General features: G+C 43.5%; 1 protein-coding gene across 1 annotated transcript in view; it reads left to right on the forward strand.

Annotated features, from left to right (window-relative positions):
- Positions 1-2,128: 2,128 nt before the first annotated feature.
- Positions 2,129-22,352, forward strand: part of LOC308433585 (chondroitin sulfate proteoglycan 4-like) — a 69,429-nt gene continuing 49,205 nt past the window's right edge. Inside the window, exons 1-3 of the mRNA XM_080933696.1 lie at positions 2,129-2,255; positions 18,096-18,259; positions 18,682-22,194. Coding sequence (XP_080789822.1) covers positions 2,177-2,255; positions 18,096-18,259; positions 18,682-22,194 — 3,756 coding nt within the window. The 5' untranslated portion in view covers positions 2,129-2,176. The remainder of the gene's footprint in view (positions 2,256-18,095; positions 18,260-18,681; positions 22,195-22,352) is intronic.

Raw genomic sequence — 22,352 nt, forward strand, 5'->3', positions numbered from 1 at the left:
GGTTGTCCTCTGTTTACACTCTGCTGTAAATGGTTGGAAACCGGAGTGGTAGGGGGCTTTCACAGGGCCTAGAAATTCTTATTCTTTCCAGCTGGATCCCCATTGGCTGTTTATTCTGTGGACTGCCATTTCTTGCTTGATCAGGTAACACTGACAAATGTGTACCTGTTGAGGAGAAAGGACACAAAAAAAGAGGCCTAGGGTAGAATTCCACTTGCCGGGGAAGCCAGTGAGAAGCTTGTTGCTGGTCTCTGGGCTTGCAAATAGAGGTCTTGGTGACATGGTTTGGATACAAAGTATTTCCCACTATACCCCACTCCAGCCCACAAAAGACTCATGTGTGGAAGGCTTGGTCCTCAGCTGGTTACACTGTTGGCATTAGATCATAAGGGGTTAATCCACTGATCAGTTTATAGCCGAATGGGGATCTTAGAATGTGGGGTCGCAATGGAAGGAAGTGGGTGAGTGGGAGTGTCTTTGAAGGTATATTTTATCTTCAGACTCTGGCTCTTTGCTCCATGGCTGCCATAAGGGAACCTGCTCTCTCTACTTGTCCCTCCACCATCATTTTCTGCTTTACCTTAGGCCTAAGATGGGTAGAACCAGCTGTTGACCACCGACTGAAACCACTGAAGCCTTGGGCCAAATCAGCCTTCCCTCCTACACTCTGTTTCTGTTAGATGACTGTCACGGTGACAGAAAGGCCACCAATACACGCACAGGCACAGCCCAAAGTTACTGATGCACGCCATGCTTGGGCTCAAGCAGACAGGTTGCTTTTGAATATAAGTTAAGTATTTATATTAAATAATCCAGGTAGATTTGGTTAAAAAGTGGATGCGAATGGCCTATGCGAAAACATCCCTGAAAGGATTAAGGTACCACTGGTTCCAGAGATGAATGGTGATGGTAGATCCCAGGGGAGCTACAACCCTTTTCTTTGTCCCATCTTTTTGTGCGCAAGCTTATTAGAGAAGCCAGAACTATGAATAGTTTCTCTGCCTCTCCTCCACAGAGTTGCAGCCCCTCTTCCTCAGATGTATTCAGTGGAAATCTTCAGATTAGAAACTCACTGGCCCTGCTCCAATCATGAGTACAGCACCCCCGGCCCATCACGTGACAGAGGGGTTCTTAGAAGTGGTTGCCAACTCCTATTTCCCACACATGGTGAGGCAGGCAGCGAGTACAGTTTCTCTAAAGGAGGACGAGGTTCCCAGGATCATGGAAGGCTGCTGGGTAGACAAAACACATTTTTTTCTTTAGAAGTGGAACAGTGGCCTCATAGATTTTTCGGCTGCAGAAAAGGTCAAAACGCGATTCTCTGCTTAAAAAGCACTTTATTACAGAACTAAAAAAAGGGAATGAACGGGAAATGAAATCATTGTTGCTTTTGCTAAGAACAAAGCAGGACTAACATTGACTGTCCTGGTAGCTGGAGCACTGGCATTTTGACAACCCCCAGCGTCATAAAATGTGGCCCGGGGAAGCTGGTTTTGGAGAGCCCTGGAAGCCTCTGGTCAAACCCTCTGCTTGGACTCTACTCATATGGGGGCTTCTCCTCTCTGTGACTTATAACCACGGCTCCCAAGGGAAGAAGTGATAACGACACATAAAATCTTAGGCCTTATTCTGCAGGTAGTTGCTCCAAAATTCAAAAGTTTAACTCAGGGCCTGAGCTTTCAGAGAAACAAAACCAAAGCTCATGTTTGCATAGAAATGACAGGCTACTTTCTTTCCTACCGTGTTCGGCTCATCCAACACACGTTCACAGACATTACACAGAAGGCCCGCTTTAGGATAAGGCTGAGAAAAACCCACTGTCCTCCTAAGATGTGCAGTGGTCAGAGGGGACAGGTTGTTTCAAGGTCATCCTAGGTCCTTTTATCCCCTCAGCCTGCTTCCTCGAGCTTCTCCTCCACTCAAGCATACCAAGGTCCAAATCTGCAAGCAGGGAAGGGGGGGGGGGGCATCAACTTCAGGTCCTGTTTGTTGCCTGCAAGGCCTCTGAGCCCACAATCTAGGCCCCTCTAATCCCGCGCGACAGCTGCAGGTCGCAGAAGTGCCCCGCCCCGTCGGGCCGCGCGGGGCGCCGCCCCTCTCCAGGCTCAGGGCGCGCAGGCGGCCACTGGGCCGCACAGGTAGAGCTCGGCGCGGGCCCCGGAGACGGCGCGGCGGGATGGGGCGGCCCGGGGCCCGCGGCCTCCTGTTGCTCTCCGCCTGCCTGGGGCTCTGCGGGCCGCTCGGGGGGCTCGGAGGTACGCGCCCCAACTTCCCTTCCCCGCCCGGGGCAGGCCGAGCTAAGCGACGCTTTGCGGTGAGGGTGGGCGGTCGGTAGGAGCGCGGGCCCGGTCCCAGGCTGGGCGAGCGGGGCGCGCTCAGGCCCCGCGTCCCGGAGCTGGGCGGAGGGGAGGATGTGACACGGCCCTGAGCGCAGGCTTCCCGGTGGCCGACCACCTCCAGCTCCCAGCCCGCGCCACCTCCTCTCTGTGAACTCTGAGACTCCGGAGTTTTAAGGTCGGCCACCTGACCAGCCGAATGGCCGACCTCTGAGGGCGGCCGCGCCGCATCCTTTTAGTTTGGAACTGGAGCTGATCTTGTGTTCACCTGGGATATTATTTGACCCCTGATTTCTTGTCCCTTACGCTGCACTGTAGGAGACCTTAACTTTTCTGAGCTCAAATACCGAGTGTTTTGTTTTGTTCCCCTATAGCCTTTTGCCTCCCTACAGATTTCTAAGCATGTGGTTCTTTAGACTTTTATGAATGAGCCCCTCTTCCTAGGCCTTCCCCACATCAATTCAATAAATTGATTCAAAATTCAAAGTCACTTCCAGGTGACTTTTTTTTTTTTAAACAGGAAAAGAAATTGTAAATCATCCGTACTGTATGTGTATAGTATTTGGATGACATTCTCAAGATTTAAGTTCATTTTCGGGGTGGCCAAACAGCATTGTTCCTTTGCAATGATCGTTGCGTGACAACGTCTTTTGGCAGCTTTAGAGTAACGCTCCAAGGGCCATCTAGGTCCTTGAAGGCGCCTCACTTTCCACTTGTTCAGGTGGTGAGCAGGCTGCTTGGAAAAAGCTCTACTCCTTCATATCTCCTAGGTCCTCATCTGCAGGCCGCTCTGCCCCTTCAGGGCTGGCTCCAAGGGTGGGTGTGGCGAAGGGCTGGGTGCCTGTTGGCTGCTGTGACTGAGGAACAGGTGCGAGTCTAAGAGGAGAGAGACTCCAAAGGGCAGTGAATGGCCTTTGGAAAAACCCAGATGGCTTCAGACAAGGAGCCAGTAATAGTATGGGGGGGCAAAGAGAAGTTTAGGGATTAAGAGTCAGTGAGTCGAGCTTCAAACCCAAGGGTTATCTTCTGTTCTCAGATACTTCTCTGGGCTTTGGTTTTGCCTCTGTAAATTTACCATGGTAATAACGTCTTCGGAGAGGCTTAACTAAAACAACTGCTTAGCAGACCGAGAATGCTCAATAAATACCCTTTTCCTTTCTTTCCTATTCATTATCCCCGCTCCACCTCTGTGTGCATTTAGCATGGGTAGGAAACAGCACAGTGCATATTCCTTTAGGTTAGGAGTGTGGCTTCTTTGTTGAATAAAGAATCCCGTAGCATGCACTTTAACATGTATGTTCTTCAGGCTGTCGGGACAGCATGACAAATATCGCAAGCCCAAATCTTGAGAAATCTACTTTGTGATGCTTGGGAGAATAGTTTATTCTTTGATTTTACGTGTATGGGCTGTAGGGAGAAGCGGAAACCCTAGTCTTCCCCATGTCAAAGATCACAGAGTTCAGACCCATACAGCAATGGCAAAGCCGTCCTCTGGTCCATGTGTGGATGTTAATAGTATAATAGAAAATGTCAACCACAACACCCCCTGCCATGCCCAGTTTTGGCCTGAAGACCATTCCCCTACACATTGTTTCTGTCATCTTCTTGGTTGACCTGGGTACCACAAACCCTGCTGCCTTGTTTCTCTGTATGTGATAACTCTGATTCCTTGTTCAGCTATATGGGATAACCGTGTCTCTTCGTTCAGCTCTATATAACAAATGTGCAGAGCTTCTGTGAGCCATGGTTTCTGTAGTAGAGAGCTCCAATGGTCTGACCCTAGTTTGCTTTCTTTGTGTCAGCCTGTCTGTCTTTTCTTTATTCCCTTCCCATGCCAGTCAGGTTCAAGTCTCTACAGGTCATCTACAGTAATGCACAGATGTGGCTGGTGTGTTTTGCCTGCATGTATGTCTGTTTGCCACATGCATGTCTGGTGCTGGAAGAGGCCAGAAGAGGGGACTGGATCCCCTAGAACTGGAGTTACAGGCAGTTGGAAGCCACCATGTGGACGCTGGAAATTGAGCCCAGGTCTTCTGGAAGATCAGTTTGTTCTTGTAACAGCTGAGCCATCCCTCCATCCCTGAGAATATTTTCTGAGTTACCACATGTGATTTGAGTTTAGTTTTCCTCCTTGTCTCTTTGTATAATTCAGGGTGCCTCCTTGAACCATTGAATTGTCCAAAGTGAGCTCTGCTCTTAGTCTTTGAAAGGTTCAGGGTGACAAGTAACCATAGTAGAAGCCACCTTTGTCTGACAATAGATATTGTCTAGGAGGGTACTTTTAGTGCACCGGGCTCAGCTATTTCTATTTGTAAGTCAGACTGTTGTTATTGGCTAGTTTCTAAAGGTAACAGGATATACATTGACTGGAGCCATATTACAAGTGGTTTGTTTTTGTTTCATTTTCAGTATTTCTAATTTTTAAAAATGATTTATTTATTTATATGAGTACACTGTCACTGTCTTCAGACACACCAGAAAAGAGCATTGAATCCCATTACAGGTGGTTGTGAGCCACAATGTGGTTGCTGGGAATTGAACTTAGGACCTCTGGAAGAGCAGCCAGTGCTCTTAACCACTGAGCCATCTCTCCATCCCTAGTATTTCTAATTTTGACTACTTTCTTGTCGACTATTGCCTTTGCATTCTAACAAGGCTGACTGGGGGCTTATCCAAGAAGAAAAGTTCGGGGATGACCTGTTGCTTGGCATTGTAGCTCCTTTACCCTTGAGTTGTTTGGAAGAATTTTAAAAACACCTTGTTTAAATTGGTCTGCTCTAAGAAAGTACCCAAGACTAAATTTGCTTTAAAGAAAGAGGTTTATGTAGCTCAGGACTTTAGTGCTGGTTCTGGTGAGGAAATTGTGTCATTGGCATGGTGCCAAGAGCCAGGGCGAAGGGAGCCTGAAAATGTTCAGGATGGTGGCCAGTCTTGCATTTTATAGCACTTTTCTCCAGAGAGCTAACAAGGGTTCCCCAAGGACTTCTACAATATCTTCTGGGAGTGAAGTCTTGAGTAGCCCAACAACCCCTCACCGGTTGTGCTGCCTTCTAAAACTATAGCACCTCTTTTTGGCACAGTAGAGACCAGGCTCCCAGTACATGCACCATTGGGGTACAGAGCACACCAAAACCAAGGCACCCTTGATTTCTTTTATTATGTCAAGAGATGAACAGCCATTTCACATGCCAATGGAGACAGACTTTCAGCCAGCTTTAGACGGACAAACTGACTTCTCCTTTCTTGTTGATTTTGAGATGACAACTCCCTCAGAATTCCTCATATACTCCTTTGGCTCTGCAGTAAATATCCTGGAATTTTTTTGGGGTTGGTGCCTCAAAACTGGTGCACAGATTCAGATTTTTTTTTTAAGTAGCTGGTGGTTCAGAGGGCTGGTTCCCCATAGTTGAAATACCTAGAGCCTGGCCATGGGTGCAGCAAAAGATGGATAAGGTCATAGAATACTGGGCATTAGAAGTCAGGTGCCATTCAAGAGGAGAGAGAGAGCTGTCAACTTCAGATCTTGGGCACTGTTACTCTGGGGAAGAAGCCTGGGTCCAGAATGGAAATGCTTGTCTAAGGAGGACTGTTCAGTCTGTGTAGCAGATACCATAAGCAGAGCACCACCTGGCTCTGCAGTACCTCAGAGGGAGCTGGTGACAATCAGGGCAGGCTGAGACCCGGACTACTTCATTCACTTATTCAGCAGGGACTATTCGCATTGGAGACATTAGGACCAGATGCCCCTAGAGTAGTGCCAGACATAGGGATCTTCATAGACAGGAGGTGAGAGTGGAGTTGGTTTTGCCTGGGTAACCTGAAGACCTAGCCTAGAGTGATTGCACAGGGAAAAATATCTGGGTGAAATGGAGAGTTAGCAGCCTAGAGGGTTTCGATCTGCAAAGAGCCAAAGGGTTGTAGATTGCTTGATCTAGATCAACCCAGGCTCTGAAGATTATTTTAGTGTGTCTGAACTTGCTGCCTTCTGCTCTCGGTCTTCCTCTGACAGTATCAGCAACATATTTAACACAGGAGCATGGTGCCAGCGTTGCCCTTCACTGAGCATCTGGTCAACCTCCCATCCTATGGCTCTAGAACAAATTTTGGTTCACTGATTTTCTACTGTGAGTTAAACTTAATGGAGCAGGGTTTTGTGTTAATCTGCTGAAAGGCTCCATGGGTGTTTAGGATGTTTAGGATGTTTGTACTAAGTTATTTCTTATTTGTAAGTTTTCTTTTTCTTCGGATGAACTAGTTAAAGTTAGCTGTCTCTTGAATAAATAGTCCACTTGAACTTGATGTGCACAGAACATTCACACAACTTTAAAACACTAGAGTTTGTTAAGAAGGGTTTGCAGGGCAAAATCTGCCTTTCCAACTGGTTTAATGAGCTTAAATTATACCACGTGAGTATGAGGTGTTTTCCAGTGCAGAACTCTTCTAAGATATTAGGAGTTTTGATGATGCTAGAGAACTTTTGTTTAATGATTTTGGTTTTGAAGGCAAACTTTGACTCCCAAAATGACTGTGGAATGTGTTTCAAAGAACAACAGCCGTATGTTAAAAGATAGATCATAACATTTCCCTAGATACTAAATCTCTAGAAAAGTAATTCTGATTTTCAGTGACAGCAAATAGGTCCAAAATGTTTTTATAAATACATCTTAAATTTATATACTAGTTCACAGAGGCACCAGACCCATTTCTCTAAAATACAGAACTGATCTGTCTCCCTACACCTAAAAGTGATTTAATGCTTGACATTGTTTATAAGATAAGGTTCACCTTCTTAACAGGCCCACCAGCAGTGAACCTTCTGCTTGGAAGCTTCCTTCCTAGCAGCTCATTTATTTGCTCCTCAAACTCATATGTGGGTCAACAAGTCGAGGCACAAAGTCTCTCATCCCAGGCTTCCATCTCAGTGAGTTTCAGCCAAACTCAGCATCTCAGTGTTCATAAGCATTGCCTTTCACCTTCTCCCCTCTCCCTCCTGTGAGCAGACTTTTTAGCTATCTCTTGAGCTCATCCACCTCTCTGTTTCTTGGCATCTCTTCAAGCCTGCGTTTCAGGACTGTCAACTTCTGAGTTACAGCCTGACCATGTCATTTCCTTGACTGATTCTTCTCTAAGCCTCTTCTGACAGAGTCCTGATTCCCAAGGCAGTTGTGTATTCAGTAGTCTAAAATGTGCTGGCTATTGTTCTATGCCTTGAGAACTGGGCAGTGGTCCGACTTAACAAATATTCTCATCTTTAAATTTTACATTTTGTTCTGGGTGGCAGGTGTCTGGGCCAGATAATAATCAGTGACACAGACTTTTAACAAGTAGAGATTTATAAAGGCTGTTAAAGGAGCAGCCAGTCATCAAGTTGCAAAGGCCCTTTAAATGCCCAGACAACCCTTCCTATGGAGAAGGTGCCCCTTCCCCTCTGTTAATGGACTGCACTTAGCCGGACACAGTACCCTGTGCTATCCCATCTCTCCATTTTTCCCCGGAAACCTGCCCACCGCATGAAATGCCCCACGACATCCCCAATAGCCTTACTTGGTCCCCAGAGGTGCTGTTTGGAAAAGTTGAGAAACTTTAGGAGGTGGAGCCTCACTGGAGGAGGTGTGTTGTTAGGGGTGGGCCTTGGAGCTTGCTAGCCTGGCCTTACTTCCCTTTCTGGCTGTATTCTGAGTGTGGATGCAATGTGACCAGCTAGCTTCCTGATCCTGCCACTACAGTGTCTGTCCCTACTTGTCACCGTGTCCTTTTTGCCAGGATGGAATGTATCTATCTGGAACTGTAAGAGAACACACACACACACACACACACACACACACACACACACACACACACACTCCTTTTTTCTTTAAGTTGCTTTCCTCACGGTATTTTATCTTTGCAACAGAAAAGTAAGACAACACTCTTGTGTGTTCATCTTTGAACTTTCATACCAGAGAAAACCTTTGGGCTCTGCAGGGGACTGGGAAAGACACATTTTGCTTTGATTGCCTCTCCCTCATTCCCTAGCTCCCCCAAACAAGCTCCTTTCCTATTAACTCCATCACTTAAGGACACTCCTTTTTTTTCTGGGCACATTTTTAATTCTGATAAGCAGTGAGCTGTTAAATTAAGTCTTTACCTTCTGCTCACAACAATACTTGGCACATGCTAAGCACTCCATAATTAGTAAGCCAAACCCAAATTAAAAGCCAAACACAAAACCAAAATCAAACAGAAAGCTAGAAAGAGTTTGGAAGAAAGACTTATAGTCAATTCTAAGGTAAATATGACGACTAAAAATTGTCTCATAAGAAAATTTCAGGCCACCATAAATATTTGTCATCTAGGGGCACCGTGTTTCTGCACCTTCTTACCAAACACCAGCTAGGCAGTTAAGTCCTACTAATAATCAGCACACAGACTAGGATGGCATCTTCAGTTTCTGTTCAACCTGATTAGATACTGAAGTCATGTCCTTGCCTTCACCAGAGGTCCTTTCCCTTCCAGGAACTGATTTCACTTTCCTGTTTGTTCTTGTTGGTTTTCCGGGGAGTGGATTAGGGGCTGGAAAGATGGGGTAATTGAGGACATCAATGACTGTCAGACCAGAAGTGCTACACTCAACTTTCTTGTTCTTCTGGAATTTTCTGACCACTAGCTGGGACTGGAATTGATTAGGGCCAGCGAGGTGAAACATGGGAACATATGAGGATATTGTTTGTGAATGCCATTGAGTCGTCTTAGCAGTTGGTCTTAGGATTTAGAAAACATTTCCTGCCTTTGAACACTTAACAATTCAACTTCTAAGCCTGTCCGAGTGGGGATGTGGCAGGGAGGGCATTCAGGAGAGTAAAGTCCGCTGGCTGGGAGGTTTATGATTTCTTGCTTCATCTTAATGATATTAAGCCTATATTCTAGCATTGAGTTTACTTATTAATATGTTTGTTGACATTGATTGAGATTTTGAGCATATTTTTGTCCAATACTTATTAGTTGTGTGTGTTATAGGTACTGGTCACTTTCTGCCTCCCTTTCACTCCTCTCTCCTCCCAGCTTCTAGTCCTCTCTTTCCTACATTAAGAATAACCAACCAACCAACCAAAACACCAGCAAAAACCTTCCACATATGAGAGAGAACATATCTGCTTATTTCTCTAGCACAATGTTCCCTGGCTCCACCCATTTTTGCTGTAATTAATTTTATGGCTAAATAGTAATGAATAGTAATGCACTGTATATCTAGATATTCTCTCTGTCAGTCATCTGTAGTTGATAGCTATAATTGATATCTATCAGTTATCTACTATTTATCTCATTTCACTTACCCATTTGTCTGCTGCCGATTTTATCTTAACTACTGTAAATAGTTCTACAGAAAACATGGACATATATGTAACTTATCCCTAGCTTTCCTCACGTCTCTGTGGATATTTGCTCAGAAATGGGAAGGCTGGGTCTTCTGGTAAACCTATTTTACTGTTTCGAGAGATCTCCATATTGAGTGTCCTAATTTACATTTCAGTTAACAGCATACAAATTCCTTAACATCTGCATATTCTTAGCAGCACTTGTTACTGTTTTTATAATAGTTATTCTAACTGGGGTGAGATGATATCTTAGTTTTGAGTTGGAATTTCTCAAGTCACTAATTACACAAAGATTTATGTGCACCTATTGTCCATTTATCTTTCTTTTGAGAAGTGTCTGTCAGATCATTAATAGGAATTTGTTTCTTTTGTTGTTGAGTCTTTGTATTCCTTGTGTAGTTGAATACCAATCCCTTGTCAGACGAGTAGTATGCAAGTATCTTCTCTCACCCTTTAAGTTGTCCTGCCTTCGTCGATTTTTAAATGACTTCTTGAGCTCTGCATTAACAAGTTTCCTGATTGATTCCTTTCAAGGTCTCCATTCCTTTGCTGAATTTCTTTTTTTATATTTTAGATGTTTTTAAATGTCTTTGTCTCTTTACTAGTGTGTATTCATTTTTATAAAATACCAGGCTTAATTTGAAATGTCATACATGAATACTGTGTATTTTCTTATATTCTTTTCTCCCTGTGTTCCCTCTTTCTCATAATATTCTTCTCCCCACTTTCCCTTTCATGCCCTATGTCTGTGTCTACCTTATAACTTTGCACATAAGAGCCAGCATACAATATTAGATTTTCTGAGTCTGGTTTATTTCACTTAACATGAAGATCTCCATTTTACCCATTTTCCTACAAATAACACAGTTTTGTTCTTTGTTGATGAATCAAACTCTATTGTGTGCATATATACCACATTCTCTTTTGCTCAGTTTCTTACTAACATGATGTCTTATTTTTCTGGTTTTACTTATTTATCTGTATTTTTTTGATTTTATTCAGCATCCTTATCATTTTAAATAAACCCTTTATTGGGCATTTCATTAGTGTTGTTTTCTTTAGAACCTAGTGTTAGAGAATTATACATTTTCTTGGAGGTATCATGTTGCCATATTCTTTTTGTTTCTAAGTTTATTTAATTCCTACCTTGGTATGTGTTATTGAGTAGTCCTTGGGTACTACAGTGTAGTCTCTATTGCTTCCCTGACTGTAACAAATGTTAAGCTGAATGGCAGAGTTAAAGAGACCCACTGTTGAGCCTGGCATGGTGACATACACCTTTAGTTCCTGCACTTGGGAGGCAGAGGCAATTGGATCTCTGAGTTCTAGGCCAGTGTGGTCTACAAAACCAGCTCCAGGACAGCCAGGGCTACACAAGAAAATCCTGGAGACAGGAGAGGAGTTGGGAGAAGCATCTAAGGTATGGATAGCCTCTCAGCATGTGTCTTACCTATGTCATATTTACCCAACCATGACCCCAGGCAGGCTGGGTTGTGACTTGCCCTTTGCTTTTAATCTATCTGCTGGCAGGAACAATGGGGTTAATCTTTAGTGGTCCCATGATATCTTGTGAAGAGAGGTGTCTGTGAACTTCAAGGTGCTGGCTGTAATAAAAGAATAATCTATACCTGCGGGCTTAGAGGGCTTTAGAGAGTTATAGGAGTCAAGATGCTCAACTGCACCAATGTACATTTCCAGTTTCACACAGCAGTGTTCTGTTTTTATCCAACCAGAGCCTTTGCATCACTGGAGTTGGGACTTTTTGAGGTTGGCTCTTCCTTGATTTGGGTATGAATCTTAGCTTCCTCTGTCCTACTGTGAGAACTGAGGAGACTGACCTCTCTCAGCATGTCTTTTTGTAAAACTTCAAGCTTGTCAATCAGTATCCAGTTTCATTGTCCTCATAGTTACATTTGCCCTCTGCTTTTTTTATTGGACATTCTTTGTATTTACATTTCTGATGTTATTCCCTTTTCCTGAATTCGATTCCCCCTCCCACTCCCATTACCTCCATGAAGGTGCTCCTTCTCCCAACCACCCTCTCCCCACTCAATGCCTTGGCATTTTCCTACACTGGGAAAACGAGTCTTCACTGGACCAAAGTCCTCTCCTCCCATTGATGTCAGAAAATGCTGTCCTCTGTTGCATATGAACCTGAAGCCATGAGTCTCTCCATTCGAACTCATTGGTTGGTGTTTTAGTCTCAGAGCTGTGGTGGGTTTGGTGGGTTGATTTTATTCTTCCCATGGGGTTGCAAACCCTTTCATCTCTTTCAGTTCTTTCTCTATCTCCTTCATTGGGGTCCCTGTGTTCAGTTCGATGGTTAGCTGCAAGCATCCTCAACTGTATCAGTCTGGCCCTGGCAGAGCCTCTGAGGAGGCATCCATTTCAGGCTCCTGCCAGTAAGCACTGCTTGGCATCAGCAGCAGTGACTGGGTTTGGTGGCTGCATATTGGATGGATCCCCAGGTGAGGCAGTCTCTGGATAATCTTTTCTCCAATCCCTGCTCCTCTATTTGTCCCATCATTTCCTCCCATTAATGTTTTGTTCTCCATTCTAAGAAGGCCTGAGGCATCACCTTCTGCTCTTCTTCTGTTTGAGCTTCATAATTTCTGTTGATGGTTTCTTGGGTATTCCAAGCCTTATCAGTGAGTACATACCATTAATGTTCTTTAGTGACTGGGTTACCTCACTCAGGATGAGAGCTTCAAGTTCTATCCATTTGCCTAGGAATTTCATGAGGTCATTGTTTTTAATAGCGGAGCAGTTCTCCATTGTGTAAATGTACCACAATTTTTGTATCCATTCCTCTGTTGAAGGACATCTGGGTTCTTTACAGTTTCTGGCAATTATAAATAAGGTTGCTATGAACATGGTAAAGCATGTGTCCTTGTAATATGTTAGAGCATTTTTTGGGTATATACCCAGGAGTGGAGTAGCTGAGTCCTCGGGTAGTACTATGTACAATTTTCTGAGGAATCTTCAGACTAATTCTCAGAGTGGTTGTATCAGCTTATAACAGCAGAGAAGTGTTCTTCTTTCTCTGCACCACCGCCAGCATCTGCTGTCACCTGAGTTTATGATCTTAGCCATTATGACTGGTGTGAGGTAGTATCTCAGAGCTGTTTTGATGTGCATTTCCCTGATGCCTAGGGATGTTGAGCATTTCTTTAGGTGCTTCTCACCATTCAGTATTCCTCAGTTGAGAAGTCTCTGTATAGCTCTGTCCCCAATTTTTAATAGGATTATTTGATTCTCTGTAGTCTAACTTCTTGAGTTCTTTGTATATATTAGATACTAGCCCTCTATCAGATGTAGGATTGGTTTTGTTTTTTTGATAGTATCCTTTGTGTTACAGAAGCTTTGCAATTTCATGAGGTCCCATTTGTTGATTCTTGATTTTAGAGCATAAACTATTGGTGTTCTGTTCAGGAAAATTTCCCCTGTGCCTATGTGCTCTAAGCTCTTTTCCCACTTTTTGTTCTAGTAGTTTCAGTGTACCTGGTTTTATGTGGAGATCTTTGATCCACTTGGACTTGAGCTTTGTACAAGGAGATAAGAAAGGATCATTTTGCATTCTTCTGCATGCTGACTGCCAGATGAACCAGCACCATTTGTTGAAGAGGCTGTCCTTCCATTGAACATTTTTTAGCTCCTTTGTCAAAGATCAAGTGATCATAGGTGTGTGGGTTCATTTCTGCTTCTTAGATTCTATTCCATTGATCTACCTGCCTGTCTCTGTACCAATGTTATACAGTTTTTATCATAATTTATCTGTAATACAGCTTGATGGTGAATTTTTTTGAGAATAGTTTTTGTTATCCTGGGTTTTTATTATTTTAAATAAATTTGCAAATTGCTCTTTGTAACTCTATGAAGAACTGAGTTGGAATTTTGATGGGGATTGCATTTAGTCTGTATATTGCTTTAGGCAAAATGGCAATTTTTACTATCTTGACCCTTCCAATCTATAAGCATGGGAGATCTTTTCACCTTCTGAGGTCTCCTTCAATTTTCTTCTCCAGAGACTTGAAGTTCTTGTCATATGGATTTTTCACTTGCTTGGTTAGGGTCATACTAAGATATTTTATTTTCTTTGTGACTATTGTGAAAGGTGTTGATTCTCTAATTTTTTTTCTCAGCTTTTTTATTCTTTGAGTAGAAGAAGGCTAATTTCTTCAGGTTAATTTTATATCCAGCCACTTTGCTCAAGTTGTTTATCAACTGTAGGAGTTCTCTTGAGAAATTTTTGGGGTCACTTAAGTATACTATCATCTGCAAATAGTGATATTTTGACTTTTTTCTTTCCAATTTGTATCCCTTTAACCTCTTTTTGCTGTTTGATTGCTCTGTCTAATACTTACAGTATTATAGTGAATAGGTAGGAATAGAGTGAGTAGCCTTGTCTAGTTACTGATTTTAGTGGGATAGCTTCAAGTTTCTCACCATATACTTTGATGTTGGCTACTGGTTTGCTGTATATTGCTTTCCCTATGTTTATGTGTGGGCATGCATTCCTGACTTTTTCCAAGACTTTTAACATGAAGAAGTGTTGAATTTTATCAAATGCTTTCTCAGCATCTAAAGAGATGATCATGTGATTTTTTTTTCCTTTGAGTTTGTTTATGTAGCAGATTACATTGATAGATTTCCATATATTGAACCATCCTTGCACTCCTGGAATGAAGCCTACTTGATCATGGTGAGTGATCCTTTGGATGTGTTCTTGGATTTGGTTTACAAGAATTTTATTGAGTATTTTTGCATCAGTGTTCATGGGGAAATTGGTTTGAAGTTCTCTTTCTTTGTAGGGTCTTTGTGTGGTTTAGGAATGAGCATAATTGTGGCTTTGAAGAATAACTTGGGTAGTGTTCCCTCTGTTTCTAATTTGTGGAATAGTTTGGAGAGTGTTGGTATTAGGTCTTCTATGAAGGTCTGATAGAATTCTGTACTAAACCCATCTGGTCCTGGGCCTTTTTTTTGGGGGGGTGTTGGGAGGCCTGATGACTACTTCCATTTTGTTAAGGGTTATGGGGATGGTTAGATGGTTTATCAGATCCTGATTTAACTTTGGTACCTAGTATCTGTTTAGAAATTGTCCATTTCCTCTAGATTTTCCAGTTTTGTTGAAAATAGGCTTTTGTAGTAGGATCTGATGACTTCTTGAATTTCTTCAGTGTCTATTGTTATATTTCCCCTTTCATTTCAGATTTTGTTAATTTGGATACTCTCTCTGCACTGTCTAGTTAGTCTGGCTAAGGTTTTATCAATCTTGTTGATTTTCTCAAAGAACCTGCTCCTGGTTTTGTTGATTCTTTGTATAGTTCTTTTTGTTTCTTCTTGGTTGATTTTAGCTCTTAGTTTGATTATTTCCTGCCATCTTCTCCTCTTGGGTGTATCTGCTTCTTTTTGTTCTAGAGCTTTCAGGTGTACTATCAAGCCGTTTGTGTATGCTCTCTCCAGTTTCTTTTTGGAGGCACTCAGAGCTATGTGTGTGCCTCTTAGTACTGCTTTCATTGCATCCCATAATTTTGAGTATGTTGTGCCTTCATTTTCATTAAATTCTAAAATGTCTTTGATTTCTTTCTTTATTTCTTCCTTGACCAAGCTGTCATTGAGTAGAGCATTGTTTAGCTTCCATGTGTATGTGGGATTTTTATTGTTTTTCTTGTTATTGAAGACCAGCCTTAGTCCATGGTGATCTGATAAGATTCATGGAATTATTTCGATGTTCTTCTATCTGTTGTGGCCTGTTTTGTGACTGAATATATGATCAGTTTGGAGAAGGTGCTGTGAGGTTCTGAGAAGAAGATATATTCTTTTGTTTTAGAATGAAATACTCTATAGTTATCTGTTAAGTCCATTTGGTTCATAACTTCTGTTAGCTTCCCTGTGTCTCTGTTCAGATTCTGCTTCCACGATCTATTCATTAATGAGAGGAGGGTGTTGAAATCTCCCACTATTGTTGTGTGTGGTGCAATATATGCTTTAGCTTTAGTAGTTTCTTTTATGAATCTGGGTGCCCTTGTATTTGGAGCATAGATGTTCATGATTGAGAGTTCATCTTTATAGATTTTTCCTTTGATGAGTAAAAAGTGTCCTTCCTTATTATTTTTTTTTTTTTGGTAACTTTTGGTTGAAAATCTATTTTATTCATTATTAGGGTGGCTAGTCCAGCTTGTTTTTTGGGACCATTTGCCTGGAAAGCTTTTTATTTTCCAACCTTTTACTCTGAGGTCTTGCCTGTCTTTGTTGCTAAGATGAATTTCCTGTATGCAGCAAAATGCCGGGTCCTATTTATGTGTCCAGTCTGATAGTCTATGTCTTTTTATTGGGAATTGAGTCCATTGATGTTAAGAAATATTAAGGAATAGTGATTGCGATTTCCTGTTATTTTTGTTGTTAGAGGTAGAATTGTGTTTGTGTGGTTTTCTTCTTTTAGTTTTGTTGCAAGAAGATTATTTTCTTACTTTTACTAGGGTGTAGTTTCCCTCCTTGTGTTGGAGTTTTCCATCTATTATCCTTTGCAGATATTGTGTAAATTTGCTTTTGTCCTGGAATATCTTGGTTTTTCTGGATATAGTAATCTGGGATGGCATTTGTGTTCTCTTAGGGTATATATGACATATGTCCAAGATCTTCTAGCTTTCATAGTTTCTGTTAAGAAGTCTGGTGTAATTCTGATCTGTCTGCCTTTATATGTTTCCTATTCTTTCCCCCTTACTGCTTTTAGTGTTCTTTCTTTGTTTTCACTGTTTGTTGTTTTGACTATTTTGTGTGGGGAAGAATTTCTTTTTTGGTCCAATCTATTTGGGGTTCTGTAGGCTTCTTGTATGTTCATGGTCATCTCTTTCTTTAGGTTAGGGAAGTTTTTTTCTATAATTTTGTTGAAGATATTTACTGAACCTTTCAGTTGAGAGTCTTCGCTCTCTTCTACACCTATTATCCTTAGGTTTGGTCTCTTCATTGAGTCCTGGATTTCCTTGATTGTTTTGGGTTAGGAGCTTTTTAATTTTTACATTTTCTCCGACTGTTGTGTTAATGCTTTCTATGTTATCTTCGGCCCCTGAGATTCTCTCTTCCATCTCTTGGATTCTGTTGGTGATGCTTGTGTCTATGACTCCTGACCTCTCTCCTAGGTTTTCTCTCTCCAAGGTTGACTCTCTTTGTGTTTTCTTTATTGTTTTCATTTCTTTTTTTTTTAGATCCTGGATGGTTTTGTTCAATTCCTTCATCTGTTTACTTGTGTTTCCCTGTGTTTCTCTAAGGGCTTGTACTTGTTTATCTGTGATCTTTTGTATTTTTAAGGGAGTTATTTATGCACTTCTCAAGGTCCTCTATCATCAACATGAAGCACAATCTCAAATACAAATCTTGTTTTTCTGGTGTGTTGGGACATACACTACTTGCTGTGGTAGGAGAGCTGGGTTCTGATGTTTCCAAGTTGACTTGGTTACTGTTGCTTAGATTCTTAAACTTGCCTCTTGCCATCTTCTTATCTTTGATGTTAACTGATCTTGTTGTCTCTGAATGGAGCTTGTCTCTCCTATGTGTCTGTGGGCTGTGGGCTCCAGAGGGAGATCGTTCCTGGGTGTTCATCCCTCTGTGGGTAGGTTGTGAGTTCCAACAATGATGGGCCAGCTCTAGCCCTGGGTGCAGATGGAGGCCTGTAGGGTATAGACCCAAGCGGTACCGTGATACCTTCACCCTGAGAGTTCCCAGAGGTCTCTCCCAGATAGGCAGTGGAGAGAGAACACTCCTGGGTCTCCTCTGGGTGCTCAGCTCACTGTGGGTAGGCTGCTATCCTGATAACTGTGTCTGACCTCTGCTTTTTATTGCTTAGTGTTTCACAGCTGGACCAGTATGTCCTGCCACTCCCTGCCATCCCAGTTCATAACCAGTGGAACTTTGGCATCACTGCCAGGGTTTCCTGGGCCCCACCTGTCGGCAAGCAACACTCATCCATTTTCAACTCAGTTGAGGGTGGTTCAGCACCAAATCCCACCCAGAGTGACAGGCCACTTCTAGCACCAGCTAGGTTCTGTGGGAAACTAAACTCCAGGTAGGACTTAACATACAAAAGGTTTATTAGAGGGAGCTCTGAATCAGCCCCCAGCAGAAGGGAGTGGAACTGTGTAGAAGAGAAATTTGAGCTGCTATTCAGTATCAGTGAAAACATTGGCAGTTCCTTTGAAGGGTTCAAATGAAGAAGAGACCTCTCCGAGATGTGCTGAGATGGCTAAGAGAAAGCTAAGCCTTTGTAGGTCATGCTGGTTTTGTGGGGGCACCCTAGGAAGCAGGAGTGGCCTTTGGGAAGGCAGCTTTCTTCAGTTGGATCACACTACGGAGAGGAAGAGAATGTAAAGCATCCGCATTCCCTGACCGGTGCTTTTCTTCCCCATAGCATCATTCTATGGCGAAAGCTACGTAGAGCTCAGCACCACAGAGGTTTCCCCTGAGCTGTCGCTTCAGTTCAGATTTCAAACCAGCAAGCCACAAGGCTTACTCTTCGTTGCAGCCGGGAAGATTGACTATTGCCTGATAGAACTTCTGTCGGGAATATTACAGGTATGCTTCTAAAAAAAACATCTTTGAGACATGTAAGCATTAGGTTCCTGGAGAACACAAAGCAACAGAAAGTGGGAAGGAACCCGAAAGAAGTGTAGATTCAGATGGCACGCCACAGATGCAGGTGGGATTGTCTCCGGTTTCTCTAGCATGTCTGAAATATTACCTGCTTTCTAACAGCCCCTTTCATGTCCCCCTCCATTCCATAAGAGAACCCACTCTGCAAAAGGACATTGCATTAACCCCTCTTAACAACCACATCGCTTCTTTGAGGCCTCGGTAGCTCGCCACACTGCTGGGTTGGGGATCTAAGCCTCACCATGTGTTTTAGAAGGGGTCAGTCCATAGCAACCCATTCCTCAAGAGCATACGGGATGAACATCTTGATGGGCTTCATTAATTATGGCTCTTGTCTCTCTCAGGTGAAAGTAAACATGGGTACGGGCGAGCACATCCTTTCTGAGCAAAGACTTCGTGTGGACGACTTGGTTTGGCATTCAGTGGGACTGCACTATGGCAAAGATAACGTTTTCTTGGTCATTGACAAGCGTTATGAGACAAGCAGCCGGCTGGCTGGTGGAATGCGTAACTTCACCTTTCACCACGGAGTCTATATAGGAGGTCGTGGGGGGCTCAGTGTCCCTTACCTGAACAGAAAGACACCCAACTTCCGAGGATGCATGGAGGGTGTGGTATTTAACCATAGGGAGATCCTTACGTCCCTTCGCTCTTACCCTGGCTTTAAGAAGGTTTATGAAGTGTCACTGGGGTGTAATGATGAGTTTTTTGCTGGGAAGAATGAAGCTATTAGCTTTTTCAGCTCTAGGTCCTATGTCACCTTTCCAGAATGGAAGGTACACAGGGAAGGGATTCTGAGATTTGCCCTGCAAACTGAAACCCCACAAGCTTTGCTTTTACTTCAGTCAGGTAGAGGAAGAGATTTTGTTGCCTTGGAAATTCATGAGGGTCTACTGAAGGCTCATGTAGGAAGGGGCGGAACAAAAACTCAACTTTTGTCATCTAGCTTGGTTAGTGACAACAAGTGGCACGTTGTTCAACTCAGAGTCACCGGGAGGCATGTGGACCTCACGGTTGATGAACACAGGGAAAGGGCGGGCCTGCCTCTGCAAAGCCAGGCGTTTGTATCCGAAGGGCCCCTGTTCGTGGGAGGCCTGGATGACCGGATGTGGGAAACAGCGCGCGCCTTAGAACTTGGGCTTGTGCCTGGGAAATCTGTTCGAGGCATGTCCCTGAAAGGATGCCTGCGAGACTTAGAAGCCAATTTGGAAAAGAGAGCATTGCGGGATGCTCTTGTTTCCAGAGACATTTCTGCTGGGTGCGCAGGCGAGGGTCTCCGTGCTACAGATCCTTCTGTGGCAGGGGAAGATGCGCTTCCACCAGAGTCATCCCCTACCACTGTTTTGGCTTTGAATAAACTGGAAGTTCAAGAGGGCGGACGAGCCTTACTGGGACAAAGTCACATAGACGTGGACGTGGACTTCGCGGATCTGGGTATCAATTATTCTCAGATACTGTTTAAGATACAGGAAATGCCAAGTCACGGGTTCCTTCAGATAGATGCTTGGCCTGCTGTAGAAACGGAGTGGACTTTTACTCTGTCAGATTTGAAGCAAGGGAAAGTGTGGTATGTCCATGACGGTTCGGAAGAGCCGACAGATTCTTTTACGTTTCGGGTTTTTTCTAGTAGCAAGAAGGCAATGGCGTCCCGGCTGCAGAATCCCGTTCCATATGTTTTTAACGTTATTGTCCTTCCAGTGAATGACCCGCCATACCTTAAGCTCTCAGAGGGACACTTGCTTCTCTTTGAGAAGACTAAGCAACGGCTAACACCCAGCGTGATCCAGGTGTTAGATCCTGACACAGAGGCTCAGCAGCTCAGGTTTTCTGTTCTTAACAACTTCAATTCAGAGGCTGGGTTTTTAGAAAGTGCCAAGGACCCTGGGAGAGCCATCAGTGGCTTTACAGATGCAGATTTACAAGATGGCAACATTTTCTATGTGCACAGGGGTCATCGAAACTCTCGGATTGTTCTGAGAGCAACTGATGGCGAGCTGGTTAGCAATACTGTGGTGTTGCGGGTCATGGCTGTCCCGTGGGACTTTGAAGTGGCTGATAGGACCGGTGTGGTGGTACCACAAGGTGGTACCGTTCTCATCACGCGGAGCAACTTGTCTGTGAAGGTGAACGGTGAACAACATGGGCTGGACACTTGCTATGACATCACACACCCACCTCAGTTTGGCCAAATTCAGCACTTGGGATCTGACGGAGAATGGAAACCAGTTAGGACCTTTTCTCAACGTTCTGTTGACCAGAGTCAGATCCGATACTATAGTTCATTCAAAGAATTGCAGCAAGAAAATGTCGCCGATCACTTTAAATTTAAAGTTAACGTAGAGGGGAAAGTAAGTAAAGAGCTCCTGTTTCCTGTGACTGTGCAGTGGCTGAAACCGACACTTCTGAAAAATATCCCTCTAGAGATTAGCAACACAAACAAGAAAGTATTGGACTCTGGACATCTGCAGGCTGCAGCAGGGAGTGTGGAAGTAGCTGAGAGGGAACTGTATTTCAAGTTACTGATGCCACCTAAGAAAGGAAAACTACTACTCGGCAATAAAGTTCTTAAAACCAGTTCAGTGTTCAGTCAAAAAAACATTACAGACGCTAAGGTAAGCTATGAACCTCAGGGAATGCCCAGGGAAGACTCGCAGGATTCTTTTAGTTTCGCAGTAGTTGTAAAACATGTAGAATCCAAAGATCATATCTTCAGGATAAAACTTAAAGCAGATAAGATGCACATGACTGTAACAAACACTGGATTGTATGTAAAAGAAGGAGAATGGACAATAATTACAAAATCAGAATTATTTGTTCAAACATTGGACAATCATGTCTTCCAATATAAAGTCACCAAGAGTCCTCAGCATGGGGAATTAAAGTTGGTCAGTGCCTCCACTTCTCTGGGAAATGACAATAGGGTCACTGGATTCACAGATGAAGACATAGTGAGTGAGAGGCTGATCTACGCTCATGATGACTCTGAGACCCCGTGGGATGAATTCTTCATTCTGGCTTCTGCCACGGGTCTGGGTCAACAGGGAGGAGTCAAAAGTCTTGACTCTGAGCACACGTCTACAGAAATCAAAGTCAACATTTCTGTTGAGTTGAAAAATGATGAGAAGCCAGTGCGTGTGGTAGATAAGATCTTTCATGTCGTGCGGAACAGCCAGCGCTTACTGACACTAGCAGACCTCTGTTACCATGACCCCGACATAGATTTTGATGATGGCCAGTTGCTCTATACTAGGCATGGCATACCAAATGGAGATTTGGTGAAAGCCATTGACCCGACTCAGAAGCTCTACCAGTTCCGACAAGAGGACCTACAGGAAGGGCGTGTACTCTTCAGTCACCAAGGTCCAGACTCTGCTCGGTTCCTGCTGTTTGTGACAGATGGTGTCCATTACACGTCTTCCCTTTTGGAGGTCAGAGTATCAGAGGCCTATATCCATATAGTCAACAACACAGGGCTGCTTGTGCACAGAGGGAGGGACAGCTTTCTAACGACAGCCAACCTGAGTGTCACCACAAACCAAGATGTCAGAACCGACCATGAGTTTGAATTTCACATTGTGCAACCCCCAAAACATGGCAGACTCCTGGTCAACAATTCTGCCTTTCACTCATTTTCCCAGCATGACCTGAAGCAGGGACATGTGATTTATAGGTACAACGGCGATAGCGACTTCGATATCTTTAACCTGACTGTGAAAGTTAAAGATACCTACCTAGATGTGAGCATTCGTGTCCAAGTGTCCTTGGAGGGTCACCAACATTACCCTCCAAGTCTGCACAGCAGAAGCCTTGTAGTTGAAGAAGGAAAACCACTAAAACTGAGTAGAGAAAAGCTCCAGGTAGTGATATCCAAAGCGCCGAGCATCGTACTGGCTTAGACCAGTAGGGGCTTATAATCCATTTGTTTGCTTCTGAGAGCACGTTCTCTGTCTGTCTCTGTATCTGCCTGCCTGCGTCTCTCAGTCTCTCTCTCTCTCTCTCTCTCTCTCTCTGTGTG

The sequence above is a fragment of the Micromys minutus genome (genome assembly GCF_963924665.1).
Source record: "Micromys minutus genome assembly, chromosome: 20".
NCBI lineage: Eukaryota > Metazoa > Chordata > Mammalia > Rodentia > Muridae > Micromys > Micromys minutus.